We start from the raw sequence: 23,701 nt of genomic DNA, 5'->3' as shown, positions 1-23,701 counted from the left end.
AAATGGGCATGAAGGTCGTATTCATAGGTACCTCAATTTGGTGCTACGTGTACCTCATTTAATGAGATACACGTAGCACCAAATTGAAATACCTATGAATATGACCTTCATGCCCATTTTACACTGTAACTCAGAATACAATTGAGGACATTTACGGCTCATTCGTGGTGTACGATCACATATGGCATACGTAAATATAATTAAAAATTCCACTTAAATAAATCGGTCATATTTTATTTGAAATAAACTGGATGTTAGGATCTGCATGCATGGTATGCATAGTATTGATGGTATACAGACACTGACCTTTCCTAAAACTAGTAAGCAGCAACTTGTGTATCACACCCGTCATGGGTTCGAACCCTTTTGTTGTATTTTATTGTTAAACCTAAATAGCGTGATTGCTTTTGAATGAGCGGCAACACACATATTTTGTTTGAGGATAGCTGGATCTATCTCCTTTCTTTACATCTTCTCTGGATTTATGATACAGCCTATTTTCAATTATCAAAATATCTTTATTAGGTTTGCAGGAAATGACAGGAAAATACATAAAACAATAAAATATAGATGATCAAAAATCATCCCTCTTCTAACAAAATCCTAAAACACTCTCCTAAATAATTAATATATGTTCCAAAATGGGCGGATTTTTTTGGAATCTTTACAAAACTACATTTCTTTCTTATAGTGTCCACGTGTGGCATCCCTTCAGAGCAACATCAGGTACTTAACACACACGTGTCATACTTTCAAGGGATTCTCTATAGAAACATTGGATATGGTTTCAATTCTGGAGTGAAAATTAATCAACCGTAGTCGGCAACACACATCACATCAAAGGCTACTTTCAAGTAGATGTGTAACTACTTGAGAATAAAGGACTATGAATAGGTTCGACAGGATTACCTACGGGATTATCTCAAGGATATAATTCCGTTCTCCCTCCTTCTTTTTCAACTTTCCTGATAGTACCCTAACTTTTTTGCAGCATCGGCGTGTGACCGTTGCTACTTTAGATTGCATGCGTTATATTTTGTCACAGAATATTGGTTCATTTTGCCATTTGCACAGCAGACTGCCCGACAGCATATATAATAATTCGACTGTTTAGTTGTTGATGTTTGCTTGGTTTTTAATCACAGGCTTATTGAGTACTTTAACGTTTCGGCAGTGTGTCGTATATTAAAGATTGCATGCGTTAAATTTGTTACAGAATATTGCGAGGGCTTAGAGCCAGAACCACCTATGTCCATTTGTTTTCTCAATTTTTTACATGTTACTCATTTCGGCAACAAATGGACGGTTAATTATGCTCTCCATAATAAATGCAAGTGACTTTGGGGTATATGCATGGCCACTTAAACAGTTAGTTAGACGCAAGTGACCGACCATGTATATACCCCAAAGTCACTTTCGTATGGCAGGCAGAATTAACCGTCCATTTGTTACCGAAATGAGTAACATGTAATTGAGAAAATTCATTTTGCCATTTGCACAGCAAACTGCTCGATAGTAGTCGTTTCAATGTTGATTGAGTACTTAATGTTTCGGCAGTGTGTGCCCGTTGCCTACTTAAAATAAAGCATGGTATATATTGAAGATTGCATGTCATATCATTTGTCAATTTACAGAGCATATTTCACTATAGTAGTCGATTTGATCATTGACTTGATGTTTGCTTGGTTTTAATCATGTGTCGAGGGGGTACTTAGGATCCCTTAGGATCCACAAAATGCTCATCTATCAGGGGTACAGTTCTTTTACCCCAATACATTTGTACATTCATTGAATGACCTTTAAAAATTTGGGTACAAAAACTCATACTCTGCAACTTGAGGTCAAATTTTACACTATGATTAAGTAATTAGGGTTATTGAAATATGCCATTGGGATGAGGCTATTGTGGTCCATAGTGTTACCATTCCGGTCCGACTGCCTGTCCAGGAAATACTGCCGGGTTTTAATCATATCACAGGTTGATGAGGTTGATTGAGTACTTAACGTTTCGGCAGTGTGTGACCGTTGCCTACGTTAGATTAAGCATGGTATATATTATTGAAGATTGCATGTCCTATAATTTGTCAATTTACAAAGCATGTTTCGCTATAGTAGTCGATTTGATCGTTGACTTGATGTTTGCTTGGCTTGTGCCGAGGGGGTACATGTACTTACACTAGGATCCACAACATGCTCATCTATCAGGGGCACAGTTCTTTTACCCCAATATATTTGTACATTCATTGAAAGACCTTTAAAAATTTGGGTACAAAAACTCATACTCTGCAACTTGAGGTCAAATTTTACACTATGATTAAGTAATTAGGGTTATTGAAATATGCCATTGGGATGAGACTATTGTGGTCCATAGTGTTACCATTCCGGTCCGACTGCCTGTCCAGGAAATACTGCCGGATTTTAATCATATCACAGGTTGATTGAGTACGTTTCGGCAGCGTGTGACCGTTGCCTACTTTAAATTAAGCATGGTATATATTATTGAAGATTGGATGTCCTATAATTTCTCAATTTACAAAGCATATTTCGCTATAGTAGTCGATTTGATCATTGACTTGATGTTTGCTTGGTTTTAGTCATGTGCTGAGGGGGTTCTAATACCATTCCGGTCCGACTGCCTGCTCAGGAAGCACTGCCGGACCTGTGCAGGCAACATAAGCCTTCGTAACTGTTCCGAAATTTGGCAGACTAAACCCAAAATTGCTCATGGTGACTCTAAACAAATGTTACTCTTACACACATGAGCTACATTTAATTTGACAATTTTTCACCGGCCAGGCGAACAGATATTTTACGAGGAGGAAAATATTTAAAATAACAAAACAATTTCTAACTTGGTCATGAGATACCTCTTGAAACGGAAGACAGAAGAAAAGAAGACACTGTTAAAGTAGTGCTGTAACGTCATAATACTAGTGATTATCACATGCGATACGGATACCTCTTTTCAATTTTTTTAACCTCACAGTATAAATCATGATCGAATTCACGCAAGGCACTCATGAATTCATCGTACGCTTGTACATTTTTGGTTTTCAGAATTGCGAGCAACATGTGAACCCTTTCTCCAAGTCCATGTATATTGTTGATCTCAGCCACCTCGTTGTCGCTCAGAGCATGTCTAGACTTGAGCCTCATAAGAATATTGTTTGGGTTCAAGTTGTCATGTAGGATGTCGCTAGCATCGTCCAGAACTAGATGAAAAACTTGAATTGGATTTCCACTTGGTGTATGATCATCTGGAAAGGAACAAAAAATAATAGTAATGTACACAGTGATGATGAGGATAGGGGCGTAGCTAGGATTTCTGTCGGGGGTTAAGGATAGGGAATCAGTGGCGTACCGTGGTCGCCCAAACCCCGAGGGGCTGAAGAAAATTAAATTTTGCCGCCCCTTCCTCAACAGCCCGAAAAGGTTGACCCAATTTTTTTCTCGGTCGTTTGAAAAGTGAAGAGCAAAAAAAAAAAAAAAAAGGGGTTTCAGGCGCTAGAGCCTAGTAAAAGCAGCATATTTTGATGTATAGTACCAATTTTTTTAAATTTTTTGTGCTTTATCACATTTTTCCGCCCTTTCTTAATTACTAATCCTTTTTGCCGCCCCCTTCCTTTTTGCCGCCACTGTTTTTGCCGCCCCTTCATTTTGGCCGCTCCCTGCTTTTACCCCGGGGGCTGGAGCCCCCAAAGCCCCCCCCCAAATACGCGCATGGGAATGACTCTCCTTACCGATGTGGGGTGGTGGAAATGACCAAGTCGTCCAGCGATTTTTGCCGTTTGGATAATTTTATATCGGTCGACTCAGCACCCGCTCCTAATAATGATGATGGTGATGATGATGTTCTGCCACATGTCTTATAAATAGTAGGTTAAACGGTTTAATAGCTTTACTGTAATAAAATGGTTCTGTCACCTACCACTCCTTTTATACGGTAATGATATTGTAGAACTTGCAGAAGCCCCAACTACAGACATTTCTGCGGTAGTATCTCTGTTGTTAGGATTAGATATGGTGCCTGTTTCCGTTGCTTCGGCACCTGCGTCTCCTTGCAGTTGTACAGTATCTTTGGGTTGAGGTGATGACTTTTCCGTAATGTATGTTATATATACCTCCATAGCATGTGGATCATTAGCTTTCCTTTGGACTTTGAGGGTTGCTATAATGCTGTCAACCTTGTCGGGTTTTGGAGTTAAGACAAACCGACAACTTGCGTTTCCGAAACCTTTATTAATACTCTCTCCGTGTATGTTCTAAACGAAAAAGGTGACAAAAACAGGCAGGTAACTGAATGGAATTATTGTATGCTTTGGAGGACCTGAGGAGCGATGGCTTGTTTCATATTTGGAGAGACAGAAATGCAAGGGCATATTATAAGATCCCAGAATGCTAATACAAAAATAAAATACTAGACAAGAGCTAGAGGGAAGGACAGGGTCGTTTCATACATTTACATACAAACAACAATGATATATAAAAACAGTGATATTACACTATAGGACATTTTAAGGTGAAATTTACTTCCAAGCATATTTAAAATAACCGACTGTAGCTGGCAACGGATTTTTGGCTCTGGTAGGAAGAAGGTTAAAGGATAGTGCACCTCTGGAGGCGAATTTCCTTTTGGCAGAGGCACTACGGTTTGTTGGAGGGACAAGGTTACTGACTGTGGAAAAGATGTTACATAAAGTATTTCCATGCATAAAGACAGTGGGAGTATGTTGCTAAGGCTCTTATAGACCATGATGTTAAGGTGGATATTGCGACGATCATCAAGTTTGTCCCACTTCAAGGTATTTAGAAGAACTTCCCACTTCAAGGTATTTAGAAGATTTAGCTCCTAGACTACATTATCATCATCACCATCATGTTCTTCATCTTCATCCTCGTTTTCTTTTTCCTTTTCTCCGTTTATTTACCTTGAGACAAGATAACAGTAATACACACATAGACAGGTACACAATGTGCAAATTGCGTTAAAAGGACACTTACTTGAGGGGTTTCTCTGACTTCCCATGCATCCGTATTATTTTTGTCCTTCACATCTCGGAGGTCAATTTCCAGCGTCTTGTTACTACGGATGTCATAAACTTTTACAACACTATCAAGGCAAAGTACATTATTCGCCTTAGTCATATCTTCTTGCACAAACTGCGTAAAAAAAGAAATACAACCTTGATCTGTACATTTTTAAAGGAACTGCTTTCTGGATTTGCATTTTTACCACTAGAAATGGTTACCACATTTGAGCTACTAGTATTATGTGTCGAAAAAGTGAGAAGGAAGGAAGGAAAGAAGGAATTGTTTTACAACAAGGAATTCAATCGACAACATTCATTCGGTTTGCACCCAAATGTTTAGCATATCGATATCGTTTCATGACTTCAAAAAATGTCAAAATGAGGTGTATAATGTTCAATAATTATTGCTTTAGGTATTATGTTATTACTGTAACAAGCAAGGTTACCCAATAAATGAATTGGGCAACAGAAATCGGTTTAGAATCGCATATGTGTACATCCATATCAAAAGGATGCACTTGTCGGCTGCTACATGTGTCTCATTTCACATACCAGAGTCATTTTAAGTGGGGGTCACTTTATATCATCCCCAAGTCACATGGCTTATTAATACAGAGAACATTCCATAACAATGTCACTTGGGGATGATTTGAAATGTCCTCCACTTGAGATGAGTCTGTTATTTATTCCTAGCTGTTATGTGAAATGAGGCACATGTAGCATCCGACAAGTGCATCGTTTTGATATGGATGTACACATATGCAGATACTCACCCACGGCCGCTCCAAGGCAACGTGAAGGATTGTGGGTAAAAAAGGCGCCACCATTAGAGCCCAGAAGGATTCAGGCTAAAATGGATCGCAAACAAAGGATCTATAGAGTTAGCTTAAGGCTTCAGAACTCTATGGAGAGTAGGCTAATCCATAAAGTCAGAGTAATGTAAAAAGATCAAAATGTCATCGCCTTACTTAACTTTCGGCGGCGAGGATCGAGTCTAGCTCCATTTACCTTTACATCTGAGCTTTTTACTGCGTATACTGTCAATCCAATTGATTTTGACCTTTGTAGGTCAACAGGAACAAACGGCAGAATATGTACTCGTAATTTACCCAATCCCAACCAGCACCAGAGACTGAAATGAGTAAATCGAATCTTCGCCACATCCTTCGTTAAAAGTGCGTCTGGAATTGTACCTTTCTTACCGTCAAAGTGTAATAGCCAATTTGCATTCCGTCCTGAAAATATATGAGAATGTGTGTCAAAAGTAATTTTGCCAAAAGTTGTATTAAGATCTCAATCAGTAGTAGGTCAAAGTTCATTCATCACTTTCATCATAATAACCGTAGAAATTCGTAGAAAAGAGGGACTTTGATATAAAAGTGGATGAATTGAGCAAATATTTATTGGTCGAGCTATTTATTCTAAAATATTGGACGAGACGCATATTGGTCGTAAAGCATCCAATTTTATTATTATTATGGATCCAAAATTTTAATACACTTGGATTCATCAAAATCAGTAATAATAATGAGATAATCTGGGGATTAGTCGTCATCCCAGGTTGGCATGGTTGAATATCGATCAGATACGAAATCAGAAAATTTTAAGTTGCTCTGCGCTGTAATATAATTTGTAAATCATAAAGGCTCTTCTAGTTTTCATACTCCTATTGTGTTTACATAATTGTGTATATTTTGTCTTACATCTTCGCCATTTAACAACTAACCTGCTGTTTTTGTCCAGACTTCGAGGTCCTTTGGAGCCAAATCAACTGCCGCATGTTTCACAGTCAATGTTACATGTCTCAAGAACTGAAGCCCATCAGGTTCTAATCGCACTATTGGTGCAATGATGAACTTGTCGCCAAGTGGTGGATGTTCTGTTTCTGGTGAGACAATGGATAATACAATCTGTGTCGGCTTCTCCAAGGCTCCTGGTGGAATGATCAGCTGTGCGATGTTGTCATCAAAGCCTAGAGTGCCGCCTTCAGGTCCAATGAGCTCTGATACTTGATCTAAATATTCTGCTGCTTCGAAATGTTCTCTTGATGTATGCATGAGAATTGTTGAGTTACAGATAAATAAAAAGTGTTCAAGTAATTTTAAAATGACACTATGACATCTTTTGCAATATTATCCTAAAAAGACGTAGAAAAAAATACAGTTCGCTCAACAAAATGCCCTGCTCTGAGCTACAACTACTGCACTGAAAATTCAGCAACTCAAGGCAAGTAGTTATTGATTTATTGATCAAATATTGGGTTTCCCTCATTTTTGACTGTAACTGCACAACTTTTGTCTGTGCTGAAATAAAATTTCCAGTGCAGTAGTTGTAGTCCTTGCCCCTATAATATACATATCTTACTTGTCACCAATGCGCTATAATTTTTGAGAAAATGCAAAAATAGGCACAAAATTGGGCAGGGGTGTAGTACCCCTTAAGAGATCAAGAATACTTACAATTTCGTATCGTTTGTTCTCCAGTAACCGTAGTTGGAGCTCCGTGATTAGGTCGTCAGAAAATTCAATACAGTCATGGTAAACCTCATAAGCATCACGGAAACTAGGCTGTTGCTGATATTCATTTCCTAATTTAGCATCTCTGACAGTTCGCCAATGTTTTACTACCTAAATGTAATAATAAAACAAAAACAACTTACAGATTACAGTAGAACAGGTTCTTTATCAGATCCTAGTAAACTGGTACACACTCGAAATATTTCAATTTCTATTCAGGAATCTTGATCATTCTGTTGTGGGGTTCCCAAATGTTTGATGAAACGACAACACTGTATAGTCTTGATCACGTTTCCAAACTTCCATTTACAGATAAGTCGATTGTAGATCATGTCTGGTTTGTAAGCCCAATTGTCTTTGTTTATGGTGACGGTTAAGTCCCCTACTTCTAATCCAGATTGCTTCCTGAAGTTCCTTCAACCGGCGAGTTGTTTGGTATGCTTCTTGGTCTATGGTTTGAGCCGCCTCCCATCCAGTTACGTAATTATGGACTGCTATATGTTCTGCGATGGCCGATACGTGAATTTCTCATGTTGAAGCTTTTCTTTGAGGCCTGATAAAACTTTTGCCACATATGAAAAGGTTTGGCTACAAAACGATTCTCTTATAAATGCATCTACGCACAGTTTCCCCCTCGATACACTCGAGTACACAAGATTTTCCAAGCTCAACAAGTCTATCCTCTACACAGTCTGTGTTTATACTACACGGTTGAGTGCATAGCATCATAAGAGCTGTGTGAGATCTACCTGGCGACAAGTGGAAAATACGGCATCTGTGGTTGGTTTTTGTCAAAATCCCGAATGTTCCCCTCATCCAATTATTAGAAAAGTAGTTGGAATTTTGCGAAAAGATATTCCATTAATGTCAAGTCTGTATATATTTTGTTTGTATTTGAATGAAATAAATGACGTGTTTGGAGCTTGAGCAAATTGACAAATGACTATTTGAGAGATAAAAAATCAGGACCCAGCGGGGATTGAACCCCGGTTCCTGGATTACTGGTCCAGAGTCTAACCACTGCACTACTTGCAGAGTTCACAGTCGGTACCCGGGAAATCTCAACTTAAGTCCCCATAATAACTCTCTCATTGTGTCTCAGCGGCCAATATAATATTAAGATAATGTTACATACCCTTTTCAGCCTATGGATAAGTCCCGCTAGCGGTGAACTTGTTACTTCACTGGAGGAGGAGAGTGCGGCGCCTGGAAACCATAATTCTGATACGAATGTGATAACAGTGGCTGCATCATCATCACTCAGTTCAGTCTTGTCAAATCCAAAGCTTCTGTGCCGAATTATAATACCCATTGTCCCACTTGAAATGTCTTCAATTGGATACAATGCAACAGCTGCAAGTTCGGCAAAATCAACACACTTACGACACCATCCATTCGCTTCTTCAGGATTGCCTTCCAATTGATGACAAGTTGAAGGAGTCATGCATTGGTACCGTTGTACGAATTCCTGGAGGTCATTTACATGGTGAGTAGACAAAGTCTTCAAGCGAATAACTTCCGTGACAACTGGAACAAGATACTTGCCAACTGTCAGTAGCATTTCATGACATTTGACATAATCGTCATCGGTACGGAGCATTTGCATCGATTGTTCTTTTTCTGTCATTGTTCTCTTTGCCTGAGAATGTTCCAACTCTAATTTGCGCAAATCATCAATTTGCCTCGTTTCATCTTCTTTCCTTTCTGAAAGATACATATAAGTTAGAGACTGGAATCTTAGCCCTTTCTCGTTACCCTAAAGGCTAGAGTAAATATTGTACCGTCCAAAAATGATTGTCAAGGCTTACAAGAGGGCATTTCCTGAAAGACGTATAAGTGTGTAGAAACTTGCCTCGTGACAACTTGACGTAGACCGGGGATGGATGGGTTAATGCGAGCCGTAACCCTCTCCTTTCGGTCGTTGTCGAGTTTCTACGAAAAGATCATTTAAAGCAAACAAACAACAATCCCAACAAAAAACAACTACAACTAGCATCTCAGGTTAAAAAGGCCTGTTTTAGGGGTCTAGTTTATCATTTTTATGGGTGATCAATAATAATAATAATACTTGGACATAATTGCAATAATATCCCGATTTTTTTCTTAAATGTAAATAAATACAGGAAATCCAAATTTTACCTTGTTCTGAAGAATCAAATTCATCTGAACTGGTCTGTGTTGCCATCTTCAGGTTTTCTTATAATGGCCCTACACCTCAAATTAAAAGCAATGGTCCTTTGGATAAAAGAAAGTTGAAATCAAACGAATCATATCTATTTATTTATCATCAAATGCAAATACATACTTTTTCGCTATACTATAGACTAGCAATTAAATTTCTACTGTTGTCAAATACTACTATAAGCCATATATAGTAAGCACTTCATGCAGACAGGGCTTACGTTATCAAATGGTTTTAGTGAATATACAGTTCAAAGTCTACAGCAGGGTCTATCTAACATGTCTAATAATAACGCTTAGCACGAATATTAACAGTTGTCAGTGACTACCCACGGTTGTTTGATTTATATAGAATTGGCTTCATTATTAACTAAATGTAAACTATAGAGGGTGCTATTTATCCTAAATCATATTTCTTTATTTGCAAGAGATAGGTGATTAATACTGACATTAAAACAGCTGGAATAGGTGAAGCAAGCAACAAAGAAATTTTATAAACATGTTTTAGCAAACAATAAAAGGAATTATTTGGATTAAAAGCTTGAAAGAGTAATTTCCAGTAACAAAATAGCGCCACCAATTTTGTCATTATTAGGCACATATTATATCCGAAAAAGGATTAAAAAATGATGTAAAATTTAATAATTTTGTAAAAGAGGGGAAATTAAATTTGCGAATGACTCAAAAGCATCTGTATACATTAGCATGATATCGCTTTTAGCTGTTTAAGCCTAAAATTTGGTTGTACATTATGTTTTGTTTGAAAAACAAATAAATGATCCCATCAAACAACCGTGATACCCAGTAAACACCAGAACGTTCTTCTTAAAACGTTTATTCAATACGTTTTAATAACATTTAAATGTCGGGTTGTATAAAGATCATGAATAGGTTTTTAAAACGTTATTGTAAAATATTTTGGGCAAACATTTTTGCAAAATATTTTGTCAACAGTTAAATAACATTCCGTGAGAATGTTTTGCATCACGTTTTCAAACTGTTTCATGAATGTTATTAAAATGCTTTTATACCCTTTATATAACCCGGCGTTTAAACCTTTTCTGTAAAACCTTTCTGTGTGTTTGCTGGGTAGTACTTAACCAGTTTATTTGCCACCGTATAAATGGCGGGAGTTTTATTATACATGTAAATCTTCCAAAAATACAAAATAATAAATTGAAGAAATGTAATAGACCTATAGTCTAACAGATAGCCCCAAAATATCGCCTTTTAAATGATAGTTACAGGTGTGTAGATGAGGAATTTGACGCTCAATTGGCACCTTGAGCAAGTCCAGAATTTCAAGGTCAAAGTTTATACAGGGGTTAAAATTCAAATTTGCTAAAATGATGTTGCAACCAGAATGGGGAACTAGAGCTAATTGCGCATACACATATACGCGACCTTAGCAATAGCTAATTACCTAGGCCTATAGCTAATTAGCCCAGCTATATAGCATGAATGCATGTAAGAGGTAGTATATTATGCTGATTTTACTGAGAGGTCTTTTTTTGAAATGCACTATAACTTTGGAATTTGGCTAGAGACCAAGGTTAATTCGTTAGCTCACCTATAGCATATGCGAGTTCAAAAGGTCCAGCATATGTATAATTCATTGGAATATACATGTATGAACAGAGTTTGTAGTATTATAATTATAATCATAAATTATATTACATAATTATTTTCCATACTATTACAGTATGTGAAATCATTTTGATAAGGCCAAGTAAAATAAAAAACATGTTTCAAAAAGGAGGAAGAGGGGGATTTTTATTTTTTATCGTAAAATTGGCGCAAATATCCATAATTAGAACTGTTTTAGCGCACACAATAATGCCTGGAAAAAGGAGGAGCCCTCGTTTTATATCTTGTTCAAAGAGATAGGCCTCCTCTAATTATCACAAAACCTTCCAAAAGTGTTTCTTGTATATTGGCAAGGCTATAGAAAGCATCTTTACTCCCAAGAGTTATAACTGAATTTCAAAAAATAAAAATATAATTGAAGAAACCTCAAAAAAGGAAGCGGGAGAAGACGCGAAACATGATTATTTTTTTATTCGGTCTAACCAAAAATTATTCAATATTCATGTAAATATTTCTGTGCAACTTTGGTCATGCGCTATTATAGTGCGACTTCCTAAGGTAATTTGCTACATACTGGAAGTAATACCTACATGACCTTTGACCCCAATGACCTTTGACCCAATGACCTTTGACCCCAATGGTTGTATGCAAGTAATGTCATGCTATAATTTATTTGTGATTGACTTAGAATTTTTAGTAACAGAACAGAAAATTACATCAGCCATAATGACCTTCGTATGACCTTTGACCTCAAGGCTAATGCATGTGTCAAGTGACGTCATCTTGCTGTGTAATTTAGTAAGGAGTAGCAGTTTTAGTAAAAATAATAGGAAATAAAATTTTCGGCCATAATAACCTTTCCATGACCTTTGACCTTGAGTTGGTCATGTGACATTTGTGCCACCAGCTATTAATCCTGATGACCAAGTAACATTGTTGTACTATATATATTTGCGACAGGAGCAGCATTTTAGGGTATTTGGTCATATACCGGAAGTATCCCCTTAATGACCTTTGACCCCGATTCTGGACAATAACTTTTAGACACTGGGTATAGCTGATGCATGTACCAAAGTGCCATCATCGTGCTGTGTAATTTGTGGAAGGAGTAGCATTTTTAGTGAAATCACGTTTTTGGCCATTGGCCGGAAGTGGATGACCTTTGACCTGAAGTTGATCATGTTTCATTTGTCCCCTCACCCAATGGTCCTAATGACCAACTATGGTCAACATGGCTCAAAGCATATGGCTACGGTGGCTCATTATAAGATTGACAGAAAGAAAGAAAGAAAGAAAGAACTTGACAGAAACAGACCTTAGCAATTTTGCAAATTGCTCAGGAATAATTAACCAAAGTCATCAAGCAATCGAAAACGCAAAACTATCAATTTCAAAATTTTGATCGTTCTTGTTGACGTATCTTTTATTTGAAAAAACCTTTAGCCTGCCGATATGTTTCAGGTTTAATGCGAACTTTAAATACCTTCAGTAGCTTTTCAAATAAAACATCTAAATGAGAACATCACTGAAGAAAATCGTGAACGCTTCGTCATATCATTAGAAAAAAAGACAAAACATAGCTAGAGCTTTACTCTTCACATTTTTTGGAGAATAAAATATCTCTTTAATAAGAAAAAACATTGGTACCTGTTCACAAATAAATTGAAAGAAACTCATTAGGCTAGTCAAATTATGAAAAGACTCACACTAATTTGCAACAGAATCCATTTCATATGCATCGAACCTCCAAAAGCTCACACTAAAACATATCAAAAGTCCAGAGAAATTCTAATAGTTGAACAGTGCCTAATTTGCATAAATCCAAACTGGTCGCTTACGCAGCGGTGAAATTTCAAAGTTTCTCAAATCTTGTTAAAAAAACAAGATGTATTCCTCTCGTCACAAGGATAAGAAAAATAATAGTTTGAGCTATCTCTGATACACACAGTTCTTGAGTTTTAGGAAAACATATCAAATGTCAAATTTGGGTTCCACATGAGCTCACATGAAACAAAATATTTTTAAATTCTCTGATTTTGATGAACAGTAGACGCATGTGGACCCACAATTTTACCTTTGACCTCTTTACCTATAACTCAAACAACTCAAGAAACAGTTCAAACTATGGTTTTTCTGAATCCTTATGATGAGAGGAATATTTTTACCAGAGTTAACCAACATTGAAACTTAACCCCTGCATAATCGGCCATTTTGGATAAATGAAAATTAGGCACTCTTCCACTACTGGGATTTTTGGGGACTTTTCGTACGTTTTTGTAGCGTTTGGGAGATGGATGCATATGAAATGGATTCTGTTGTTATTTAGTGGTGGCTTAACCCCGATTTATCCGTAAATAGCCTTGACTACATATTTAATTTTAATTCATCTTTAAATCGTGGGGAAACAAATTAATCGTTGCTTTCAAAGAACTAAATGAGTGCGCCTAGCGCCTTTAAATACAACATCCACAGCAAATCGTGAATTGATGCCTTAAAATTTACCATTCAGCTGGTGGGCAATCGGCAATCAGTCTTTTAAACATGTTAAAATCCCTGTGTTGGATCCATCAGCCAATCAGTATTTAATACATTTAGTGTCATCTAAAGCCTATATCATATGCAGTCTCTTTTTTGACAAATTAATCTACAATACATATATGCTATTATGCATTCAAGTTACTTCGAGGTAATTAAATACTCCGTTTAGATATCATTTACATGGACAATTTATACGCTATTTAACAATCTATGGGAGCCTTATTAATGGTTATGCTAGGACCGAATAATTATATCAGTCTAATATTCATTACCGATGACAAGAAACAACTCACCATTACGTGTGACATAATCTTGATATCCTAGTCAATAATACTGCACGTGTAATATAGGCATTATTTTGTGTCAAACATCTGTCACATACTGCCTGGTCTATGTTTAGGTCAAAATCGGGTGTCGACGTTTCTGAAATACGACGAGCTATCCGTACATTTATAGTACTGAATGTCAGAAGTTCAAGAATTCTGGCATTTAGCTATTTATCATAATTTATGCCCGGGAATTTTGGAGGCATCGAAATAACAAGTAGTCCCGCGTAGAATAAAACTGATTGTATTATTTAGAATTGTCACAAAATTTGATAATACAATATATAGCCTTAGTTTCTGAATATTATTAAGTATGAAATGCTCATGAAATACAAAGTAATATGTTATTATGAAAATTCTATATTTGTCAAATATAGTCAAAAGGGCAGAAAAACCCTCCTATGTACATTTTCACTGTTACGTATTTACCAAATAACATAATTTCAAATTTGACAAATTTATATTTTGGGCTCTACAGAGGTCATCATCATCAACAAAAGGATCTGAATGGTCTTAATTCCCTTGCAATCCGACAAGGCCCGCAGAGCTGGCATAGTATTTGTTCGCGGGAAACCCAACCCAAACCTCCACGTGGTGTCGGATGGGTAACGCTAACTTGGGCAAAGGGGAAGATGCTTGGATTCGAGGAAGTCAGCTAGCGGAGTATCATGTAAAGTTTTGGCCACGTTCTAGCCCTTCCTCGGCTGACCCAGCCTGTGTGGCTCTGAAGAAATACCGTTTGCTTTTTAAGAAGACTGCAACCCCGGGGGGGTACTCAGTACAAATGGCCATACGGGGACGTGCCGCAAACATGGGTCGCATTTTCGGCCGCTTGGTATATCAATGACCCCTTATTTTTTCCGTTTTTGTGGTATACGCATGGGTAGTAAGTTGAAATTGGTATTGAAATGGGGTCTAAATCAGATTTTGGTATATCAATGGGTCGAAAATCTTGCATGAATTTCACGAAAATAAATTGTCTGATCGTGTCCAAATAAGGTACATCGCTATCCAAATAAGGCAAATCAGAACCATAAATTCAGAGCTGGGCAAATCAATTGATAGTCCGATTAGCAAACGTTGAGTTGTCATTGCAAACAGATGGCGACACTCTTCCGGTGTAGTATATGTGAGCCCAGCACTACTTCTGTTTACCCCAGCCAATTTTGACAAATCACTGAAATACTATCGGTATCGAAAGTCTATCGAAGTTGCAACAGCAATTTTTTCATCGCTGTTTTTTAAGTCAGTTTTGCCTCTCGGAACTTGGGATCGCAAAATTTGAGTAAATTAACTGCCGATTTTTAAATGTATCGACTCATATAAATAGGTTTTATCAACATGATTGAACAGATTCATCAGGATCGGTATAGTAAACTGGTTAACAAAGTTCTTTGTATCTGATCCAGAATGTTCACTTACTTGTGTACGTTTCAACAACAGCTGTTGGGCTTTATCAACACTTGATGGGAGTGACTGCTAGGCAACCGACGCTAACTAGTTCAGCGTTGATCTTGATGAGTTCCTGACCAGGGATCTGAAAATCCTTCAAGGAAAAAATTGATCCTGGTCAGGAACTCATCAAAAATGTCAAGAGTTGGTACTGTCCTTCATCTCTGTTCATGGTGGTGCCCTCCGCTTTCTTAGGTTGGCTATAGAAACAAAGCGGAAACGTACACAAGTAAGTGAACATTCTGGATCAGATACAAAGAACTTTGTTAACCGGTTTTATCAACAATCGGGTAAGTTTTTAGTGTAAAGTTAAGTTTTATTTTTGGTGCCGAATTCAGCTGACATGACACGCGACAGCACTGCCAAGATCATACACGATCGATATGCATGGGTCAAATTGATGTTGTTTTGGTTCGATAATTCACAATGATAATTGCAATTACATTGAACAGAAATGCGTGAATATTAAATTTGTTTAAAATTTCAATAAATCATGAGTGGGAAGAAAAAAAGGTACTGTACAAAAAAAATATAAATAAAAAATTCATGTTGATGTTCAAAATTTCTATTATTATTATTTTTTCGTTCTTCTTTCACCATGCAGGGTATGATGGGGGGGGGGGAGGCACTGGCCCGGGCACTGGCTGCACCACTGTTTTCGTGGTTTTTGTATGTTGTTAAATAAAATTTAAAATAAATAAGTGCAAGATCTATCATCTTTCCCTACACAATACTTGTTACAAACTAGGCTAGATGTTGGCCCCTACAACAAGACAAACAAACATAAATGAAGGAAACTGAGAAAACAAAAGAACAATAAATATATTTTTTTTAAGTCAGTTTTGCCTCTCGGAACTTGGGATCGCAAAATTTGAGTAAATTAACTGCCGATTTTTAAATGTATCGACTCATATAAATAGGTTTTATCAACAATCGGGTAAGTTTTTAGTGTAAAGTTAAGTTTTATTTTTGGTGCCGAATTCAGCTGACATGACACGCGACAGCACTGCCAAGATCATACACGATCGATATGCATGGGTCAAATTGATGTTGTTTTGGTTCGATAATTCACAATGATAATTGCAATTACATTGAACAGAAATGCGTGAATATTAAATTTGTTTAAAATTTCAATAAATCATGAGTGGGAAGAAAAAAAGGTACTGTACAAAAAAATATAAATAAAAATTCATGTTGATGTTCAAAATTTCTATTATTATTATTTTTCGTTCTTCTTTCACCATGCAGGGTATGATGGGGGGGGGGGGGGGAGGCACTGGCCCGGGCACTGGCTGCACCACTGTTTTCGTGGTTTTTGTATGTTGTTAAATAAAATTTAAAATAAATAAGTGCAAGAATCATCTTTCCCTACACAATACTTGTTACAAACTAGGCTAGATGTTGGCCCCTACAACAAGACAAACAAACATAAATGAAGGAAATTGAGAAAACAAAAGAACAATAAATATATTTTGGATTTGTATTCATTTTAAAATAAGGGGTGGTGCAACGATTATGTGTACCCGGCAGTGGCGTACCGTGGCCGCCCCAACCCCGGGTGGCTGAAGAAGAAACAATTTTGCCGCCCCTTCCTTAACAGCCCGAAAAGGTTGACCCATTTTTTTTCACGGTCGTTTGAAAAAGTGAAGAGCAAAAAAAAAAAAAAAGGATTTTAGGCGCTAGCGTCCCAAAAGCAACCTTTTTTTCACAATTTTTGGCGCCCTTTTTCTATGCTAATTCCTTTTGCCGCCCCCGTCGTTTTTGCCGCCCCTTCCGCCCCTTCTTCCGCCGCCCCTTCGTTTTTGCCGCCCCCTACTTTTACCCCGGGGGGCTGGCGCCACCAAAGCCCCCCCCCCAAATACGCGCATGCCCGGGGTGGTTAATTCTCAAAATGTTCTGCCAAAATTGCCCCCCCTTTTGGCCTGCCAAAAATCTTTGCCCCACCCTCCTATAATTCACCACCCCGGGAGTACACATAATTATTGCACCACCCCTAACAAACAAAATAATAATAATTAATAAATGATAGACCCTTGATAGAACCTAGAATAAAAAAATACAGTAAACAAGAAATAAAAAATATATGAAAATTTGTTACGGTATTCTAAACGTAGGCCTATAGTGGTATATGGATGGGTCAGTATATGGGGTTGGTATATCAATGGGTGGTATTTTTGTCTTTTCAACTGGTATAGTCATGGGTGTCTATTCTATGTTGGTATATGCATCAGTAGTAAAAATCAGTCTTGGACACATATAGCCATGGGTCCTACTTCAAAATCTTCGGAGGCACACCCCTACCCAAAAAAAATTTGAGTACCCCCCCGGGACTGCAACATTACCGTACTTGAAATCACCGTACGAGTTTACACGATGAAACATATGCAACGTAGCAGCTGAAAGGAAATGACTAAGATGCAGTGAAGCATACAACGTTTTGTGACTGAATGAAGATACAGGTGCAATTTGACAAAGGAGTGAGTACTGGCGCAAATAACCATAGGAGTTGAAAGCGCCATTCAAATCTACAAAAAGAAAAAAGAAAAAAAGTAATTCCTCTGTCTTGCAAAAACATTTTACATTAAGGATAATTTGTATACCTAGGCAATAGGAGGAAAGAGGTCAAGCCACCAATTGAAATCTATGGACCTTGACTTATTTTTGCGATTTGCCTATGTTTCAAACATCCTAGATGGTGCAAACTATCTGAAATTGAGTTGATTTTGCACGAAAATTAATTTGAGACCACTTTTTTGGTCATTTCAGGTTTTGACCCGGTGGAGCACAAAATTTGACAAATTTAGGCTACCCGGCATTTTATCTTTTTGCTTATAACTCAAAAAGTATACGCATAATTCTTTAGATTAACATATCCAAAGGCATTAATTTTAACTGTTTTTGGACCAAACTGCCTGTCCAAAATGACAGGTGGATGGATGGTTAGCTAACACCCTGACCACCCAATAGGCCATGTAGGCGTAGATCCCAGTGGATAGGCGTGGGGGGGGGGGTAAATCCCCCAATATTCACCGACGGGGGATGGTCCATGCAATCATCCTCCAATGTTACGCAAATGCGTGTTTGTTTGTTTTTTTACCAAATTATATATTTGACTTGACCATTTTAGCTTTAAAATTTACACCAAACTCAACTTTATTCCCCCAATGTCAAAAAAGAAAACTACGCCACTGCATCACCCACATGGCACTACTAATTGATTTTTCAACAAACATTAATGAAGCATTGATAAACAACATCAAGCATTTTTTTATTGTAATAAGACCACTCCTATTTGGGAATTTGCTAACAGGGTTATTACACAAAGGCTTGGTAAGAACTTTGGTAAGGCTTTCTGTTGAAAATGTTTTATTTAATTATCATAATGACATTACCAGTGATCGGTCAAAATATATCAATTATGTTATATGTGTTGGCAAAATGTGCATTGGCAAATTCAGATACGGGGATCATCCTTGTCTTCTGTTCCTCTTTAGGCAGGAACTTCGTATGAGAGGTTTGGTCTGCGATGACTTTAGCTAGTTGATCGCAGATGAACAGTTACTTGGATGACTTTTTTTTAATTTTATTTTTTATGTCAAGACATATCAAGGCATTAACAGCTGTTATCGTTGCAATAAAGCTGACGGGTTGGCGCCTAGATAGCTATTAACCTCCTTTTTGAAGCTGTTCCTTTTCGCAATTCCAGGAATGTGAGGCGGGAGTGCATTCCATGTGCGGGCTGTAGATGGAATGAAAGACCGCTCATGACTAACAAGGTTAGATCTTGGAATTTGAACTGCAAGGTCGTGAGATCTAACTGAACGGCGAAGGCGAGGGTCAGTCTGGAGCTGGTCCGGAAGTAGTTGGCATAGTAATTCAGGGGCATTCCCGTAGAAAATTCGATGAAACATAGTGGTGGCACCTACTGTTCTACGGTGAGCCAAAGGCTGAATTTGAAGAGAGGAAAGTTCTTCTCCAGGGAGATCGATGATGCGAGCAGCACGCCTCTGGACTGCATCTAGTTTTGACAGTGATGTAGGAGTTGCTCCATGCCATGATGTGCTAGCATACTCCATCTTAGATCTCACCATACTCTTATAAATTATCGCTCTCTGAGCTGGCACCAAGTAGGGAGCAGCACGACGGAGGAGACCAGTGCGCTGGGCTGCTGTCTTTGCCATCTTGGTTAAAACAGGATTCCAAGATAAATCTCTGCTGAGGGTGAGACCAAGGAGTTCAACACTATCTGCCTCTGGGAGCTTTATACCAAAGAATTGGAGGCTAGGATGATTGCCAGCAGAATCTCTGCGGTTGGAAACCGTGATGGATTGGCATTTAGCTGCTCCGAAAAGAACATTCCATGTAGAGGCCCATGTTTCGATCTCTAGTAGGTCTTTGTTGAGAGATGCAGCAGCAGCTTGTCTGTCCTCTCTGGACTCGATAAAGGTCATCAGGGTAACATCGTCAGCATACAAGATGGAAGTATTTGTCAGCCTCTGAGAGATGTCATCTATGAATATTATAAACAGGAGAGGACCAAGGATGGATCCTTGTGGGACACCAGCATTGATCCACTTCAGACTGGACGATTTGCCATTCAGAATAACCTTCATGGAGCGGTTCGAGAGGTAGTCAGCTAACCATGCTAACAGCTTTCCAGAGAAGCCAAGAGCAGAGAGTTTCTCCAGAAGTCCAGGGTGCCAGACTCGGTCGAATGCTTTGCTGATGTCCAGGCAGACAACACGAGCTTCTTCTCTGTTCGCAGACAACACGAGCTTCTTCTCTGTTGTTCAAGGTGTTGGTGGGACGCTGGGAAACATAAGTGAGGGCATCTGATGTTGAGTGGCCAGCTCTGAAACCAAACTGCTGTTTGGATATCAGCTTCTGTTCGTTGAGATGTTTCCGCATAGCCTTGTTGACCAACTTCTCCATGATCTTGGAGAGAACAGGGAGGAGAGAGATGGGCCGGTAGTTGCTTGGAGAGTGTTTGTCCCCTTTTTTGAAACATGGGGCCACATCGGCAACTTTCCATTGGGCTGGCATGTGTCCTCTGTTGAAACAGAGCTGGAAGAGCCGTGCAAGAGGAGTGGCCAGTTCAGCAGCTGCAGTTCTCAGAACTAGAGCGGGAATCCCAGCGGGCCCAGACGCTTTGTTGATATCCAGTTTGGTTAGCTGTTGCCTTACTTTCTTAGGCCAGAAAGTCACACTGGAGCATTTGGTGGTCGTCCTCGGAGGAAGGTGAGGGAATTGCTTGCTGTTTTCAGTTTCAGTAATGGTTGACTTGTCACTGAAGAAGGAGGCGAAGCACTCTGCCTTTTCCTTGGCAGTGATAAAAGTCTGGCCGTCAGATTTCAGGACTGGGATTTCCGATTTACCACCCTTATCCATCAACCGGCGTGCTGTCCACCACCAAGATTTCGAACCAGTTTGGAGCTCGTCTGTCATCTTTCCTCTGACCCTAGCTTTGTGAAGAGAGCATGCCTTCCTGGATATTGTGGTGTACTCATTCCTTGCTCTGTTATAATCAAGGCGAGCATCAGGAGACTGCAGGGCTTTCCATCTTCTCCATGTTTTGTTCTTTCTCTCCAGAGCCTTTTCACAGCACTCATTCCACCACGCAGGATGGTCGACAAATGAGGGTGCAGATTTCTGTGGTATGAATCGGTGCATGGCATCAGTGATTGTGTTGGTGACATTACTGCAAGCCCCTTCAGGGTCATCTTTTTGTGAGAAGACGGTCCCAGGGTGCACCAGCTAGCTCATTTCTCAAGGCATCCCAGTTAGCTTTCTTGTAGAGCCAGACACGTCGTGGAGGAGGATTTTCAGAGAGTGGAGAAGCTTTCAACATGGTCTGGACAAGGTAATGGTCTGAAGAGCCAATGTCGTGGTCGATGGTAATTGGAGAGAACATGTTTGGAGCATCCGTGATAATGAGATCCAGGCGGTTTCCAAGTTTGTGGGCTGGTTTGTCAACAATTTGGGTGAGGTCGTGAGCACAGCATAGGTTGAAGGCTGCTTTCCCTTCTGCATCAGTGGGAGACCTACTGGCCAGCCATTCGCGATGATGACAGTTAAAGTCTCCAGATAGACCACAGATGTTAGCTTTGGTCTTGGAGATGAGGCTATCCAGATGTTTGTCATACCAGTCTATGGGTCCGATAGCCTTCTTTGGAGGACAGTAGACAAGTGAAAGGAGCAGGGTGCCACTCTTGGTAAGGATAGTAAAGACCATCAGCTCATGCTTCTTGGGCTCTAGGTGGGTTTCCTGACTATAGGGAGACCATTCCGATGGTATATTAGGCAGCCACCCCAACCACTGTCATCAGTTCTGTCTCTTCGCATACAGGAGTAGCCATTTAGTGAGATGAAGTGACTATCATCAGGCACTGAAGATTCCAGCTTGGATTCATCAATGAGAATAATGTCCGGTTTAGAGTCTGATGGAGTATTCCGGATCCTCGCTTCCAGTTGTCCTTTGTTAGTTCTCAAGCCTCTGATATTTGTTAGCCAGATGTTCATATTCGTATTCGGTAGTCGTGCACGGGGAGCACATTTGGTCGTTCTCGTTTGGTCAGTCCGTTTATTCGCATTATAACTTTTCGCGACATGTATGCAGAACGGGGGAGTCAGCCCCATTTCGGAGGTTGAGGAAGCACCCAACGGGAAATCCAAAAAGCATCCATACAGCACGAGGATATAAACCTCACTGCATGGAGGACATACTTGGTGTCCAGAATTTGGCAAAGGTTATTCTCTGCTTCCCGGCAACTGCTCTGCAACAGTGCCTGCCTTTCTTGGAGTACAAGTATAGAGCAGTGGATACTCCTATGTCCATTTTGGTCTGCTCCGTGTCTGTTCTTGGCTCTGTCATTTTGCTTAAATTATTTGTTTGATTTTCTTATTATATACATGTATGTAAATTTGTTTTATAACATCTACTATTATATATGGATTATGTGCAGTGCAATAACTTTTGTTGTTATAATATTTATAGTGTATTTAATGTGAATAAAAGGCATTTTGCCTGACATACTATGTCAAAAGATTTTTTTTAAAAAGCATTTTTTTAGATATCTCAAAGGCAAGTAACCATGACATTCACATCAATAAACTTGAACACTAGAATCTGCGTCTCTATACTGCAAATGTCAACACAATGCCTTCTCCATTTAAAGCTCTCATCTACGGAGTCCTTCAAGGATACTTTATGGGACCCTTGCTTTTTCTCATCTACATCCATGTCAATATATTCTCTTATATACATGTACTTTTGCAGATGACACAATCTTCTTATCACCATGATCACACACCCCCGGGGGGGGGGGGCACTCAACAAAATACACTGTTTAAAAGATTCAAACCTATACCGGAACACTGCTTACAATAAGCCAACATTGTACATTGAAACAAGAGCAAGTACAAAGAACAAAGCAAAAACAATATGTGCAAGGAAAAGCTTAAGGCATGGGGTATGAACGTTTGGGCAATATTTATTGTGGGACATTAGAGCACATCAGACATATCGAATTGCATTCTGAATACGAAGAATGTCCTTCTGATATCAAATAATTTTGATTTTTGAAATTCGCAATGTAATACACATTTTATGGCAAATCATTAAAATTGATATTTTGATATTTAACAGTACTCGGAAGTAAACTTTATAAATCTGATGATTTATATTTGAAGTGTATGTAGGTGGGATGAAAAGCCGACGATCAATTGAAAATTTTGACCTTTCGTATTGAAGATATGGATTTTTTCCCAAAACACCAAAAAAATAGGTCTTTTTTGGAAAAAAATCCATATCTTCAATATGAAAGGTCAAAATTTTCAATTTATCGTCGGCTTTTCCTCCCAGCTACATACACTTTAAGAATATATCATTAAATTAATAAAATTTGCTTCGAGGACTGTTATATCTCAAAAATGTGAAAAATATCAAATTTTATTAATTTGTCATAAAATTTGTATTATATCGTATAAAATGAACATTATTTGATATCAGAAAGACATTCTTCGTATTTAGAATGCAATTCGATATGTCTGATGTGCTCTTATGTCCCACAAA

The 23,701-nt window shown here is 38.6% G+C and overlaps 1 protein-coding gene across 1 annotated transcript; it reads right to left on the bottom strand.

The window, feature by feature from the left end:
- Positions 1–259: 259 nt before the first annotated feature.
- LOC140139220 (uncharacterized) lies at positions 260–7,087 on the bottom strand. The gene is made up of 5 exons (XM_072161000.1): positions 6,757–7,087; positions 6,039–6,265; positions 5,002–5,160; positions 3,929–4,262; positions 260–3,257 (listed from the first exon to the last, which is right to left on the bottom strand). Exons 1-5 carry the CDS (start codon positions 7,085–7,087, stop codon positions 2,941–2,943), a joined length of 1,368 nt encoding a protein of 455 aa, XP_072017101.1. The 3' UTR covers positions 260–2,940.
- Between the last annotated feature and the right edge of the window lie 16,614 nt (positions 7,088–23,701).

This window comes from Amphiura filiformis, chromosome 18 (assembly GCF_039555335.1).
Source record: "Amphiura filiformis chromosome 18, Afil_fr2py, whole genome shotgun sequence".
Lineage (NCBI taxonomy): Eukaryota > Metazoa > Echinodermata > Ophiuroidea > Amphilepidida > Amphiuridae > Amphiura > Amphiura filiformis.
The sequence above is the reverse complement of the archived record's forward strand: the minus strand, read 5'-3'. Positions and strand labels throughout refer to the sequence as shown.

Coding starts and splice junctions, on each gene's coding strand:
- LOC140139220 (XM_072161000.1), bottom strand. CDS start 7,087: ATGCATACATCAAGAGAACATTTCGAAGCAGCAGAATATTTAGATCAA. Junction 6,266..6,756: donor AGTCTGGACAAAAACAGCAG/GTTAGTTGTTAA, acceptor ATATATTTTCAG/GACGGAATGCAAATTGGCTA. Junction 3,258..3,928: donor ATTACCGTATAAAAGGAGTG/GTAGGTGACAGA, acceptor GTTCCTTTCCAG/ATGATCATACACCAAGTGGA.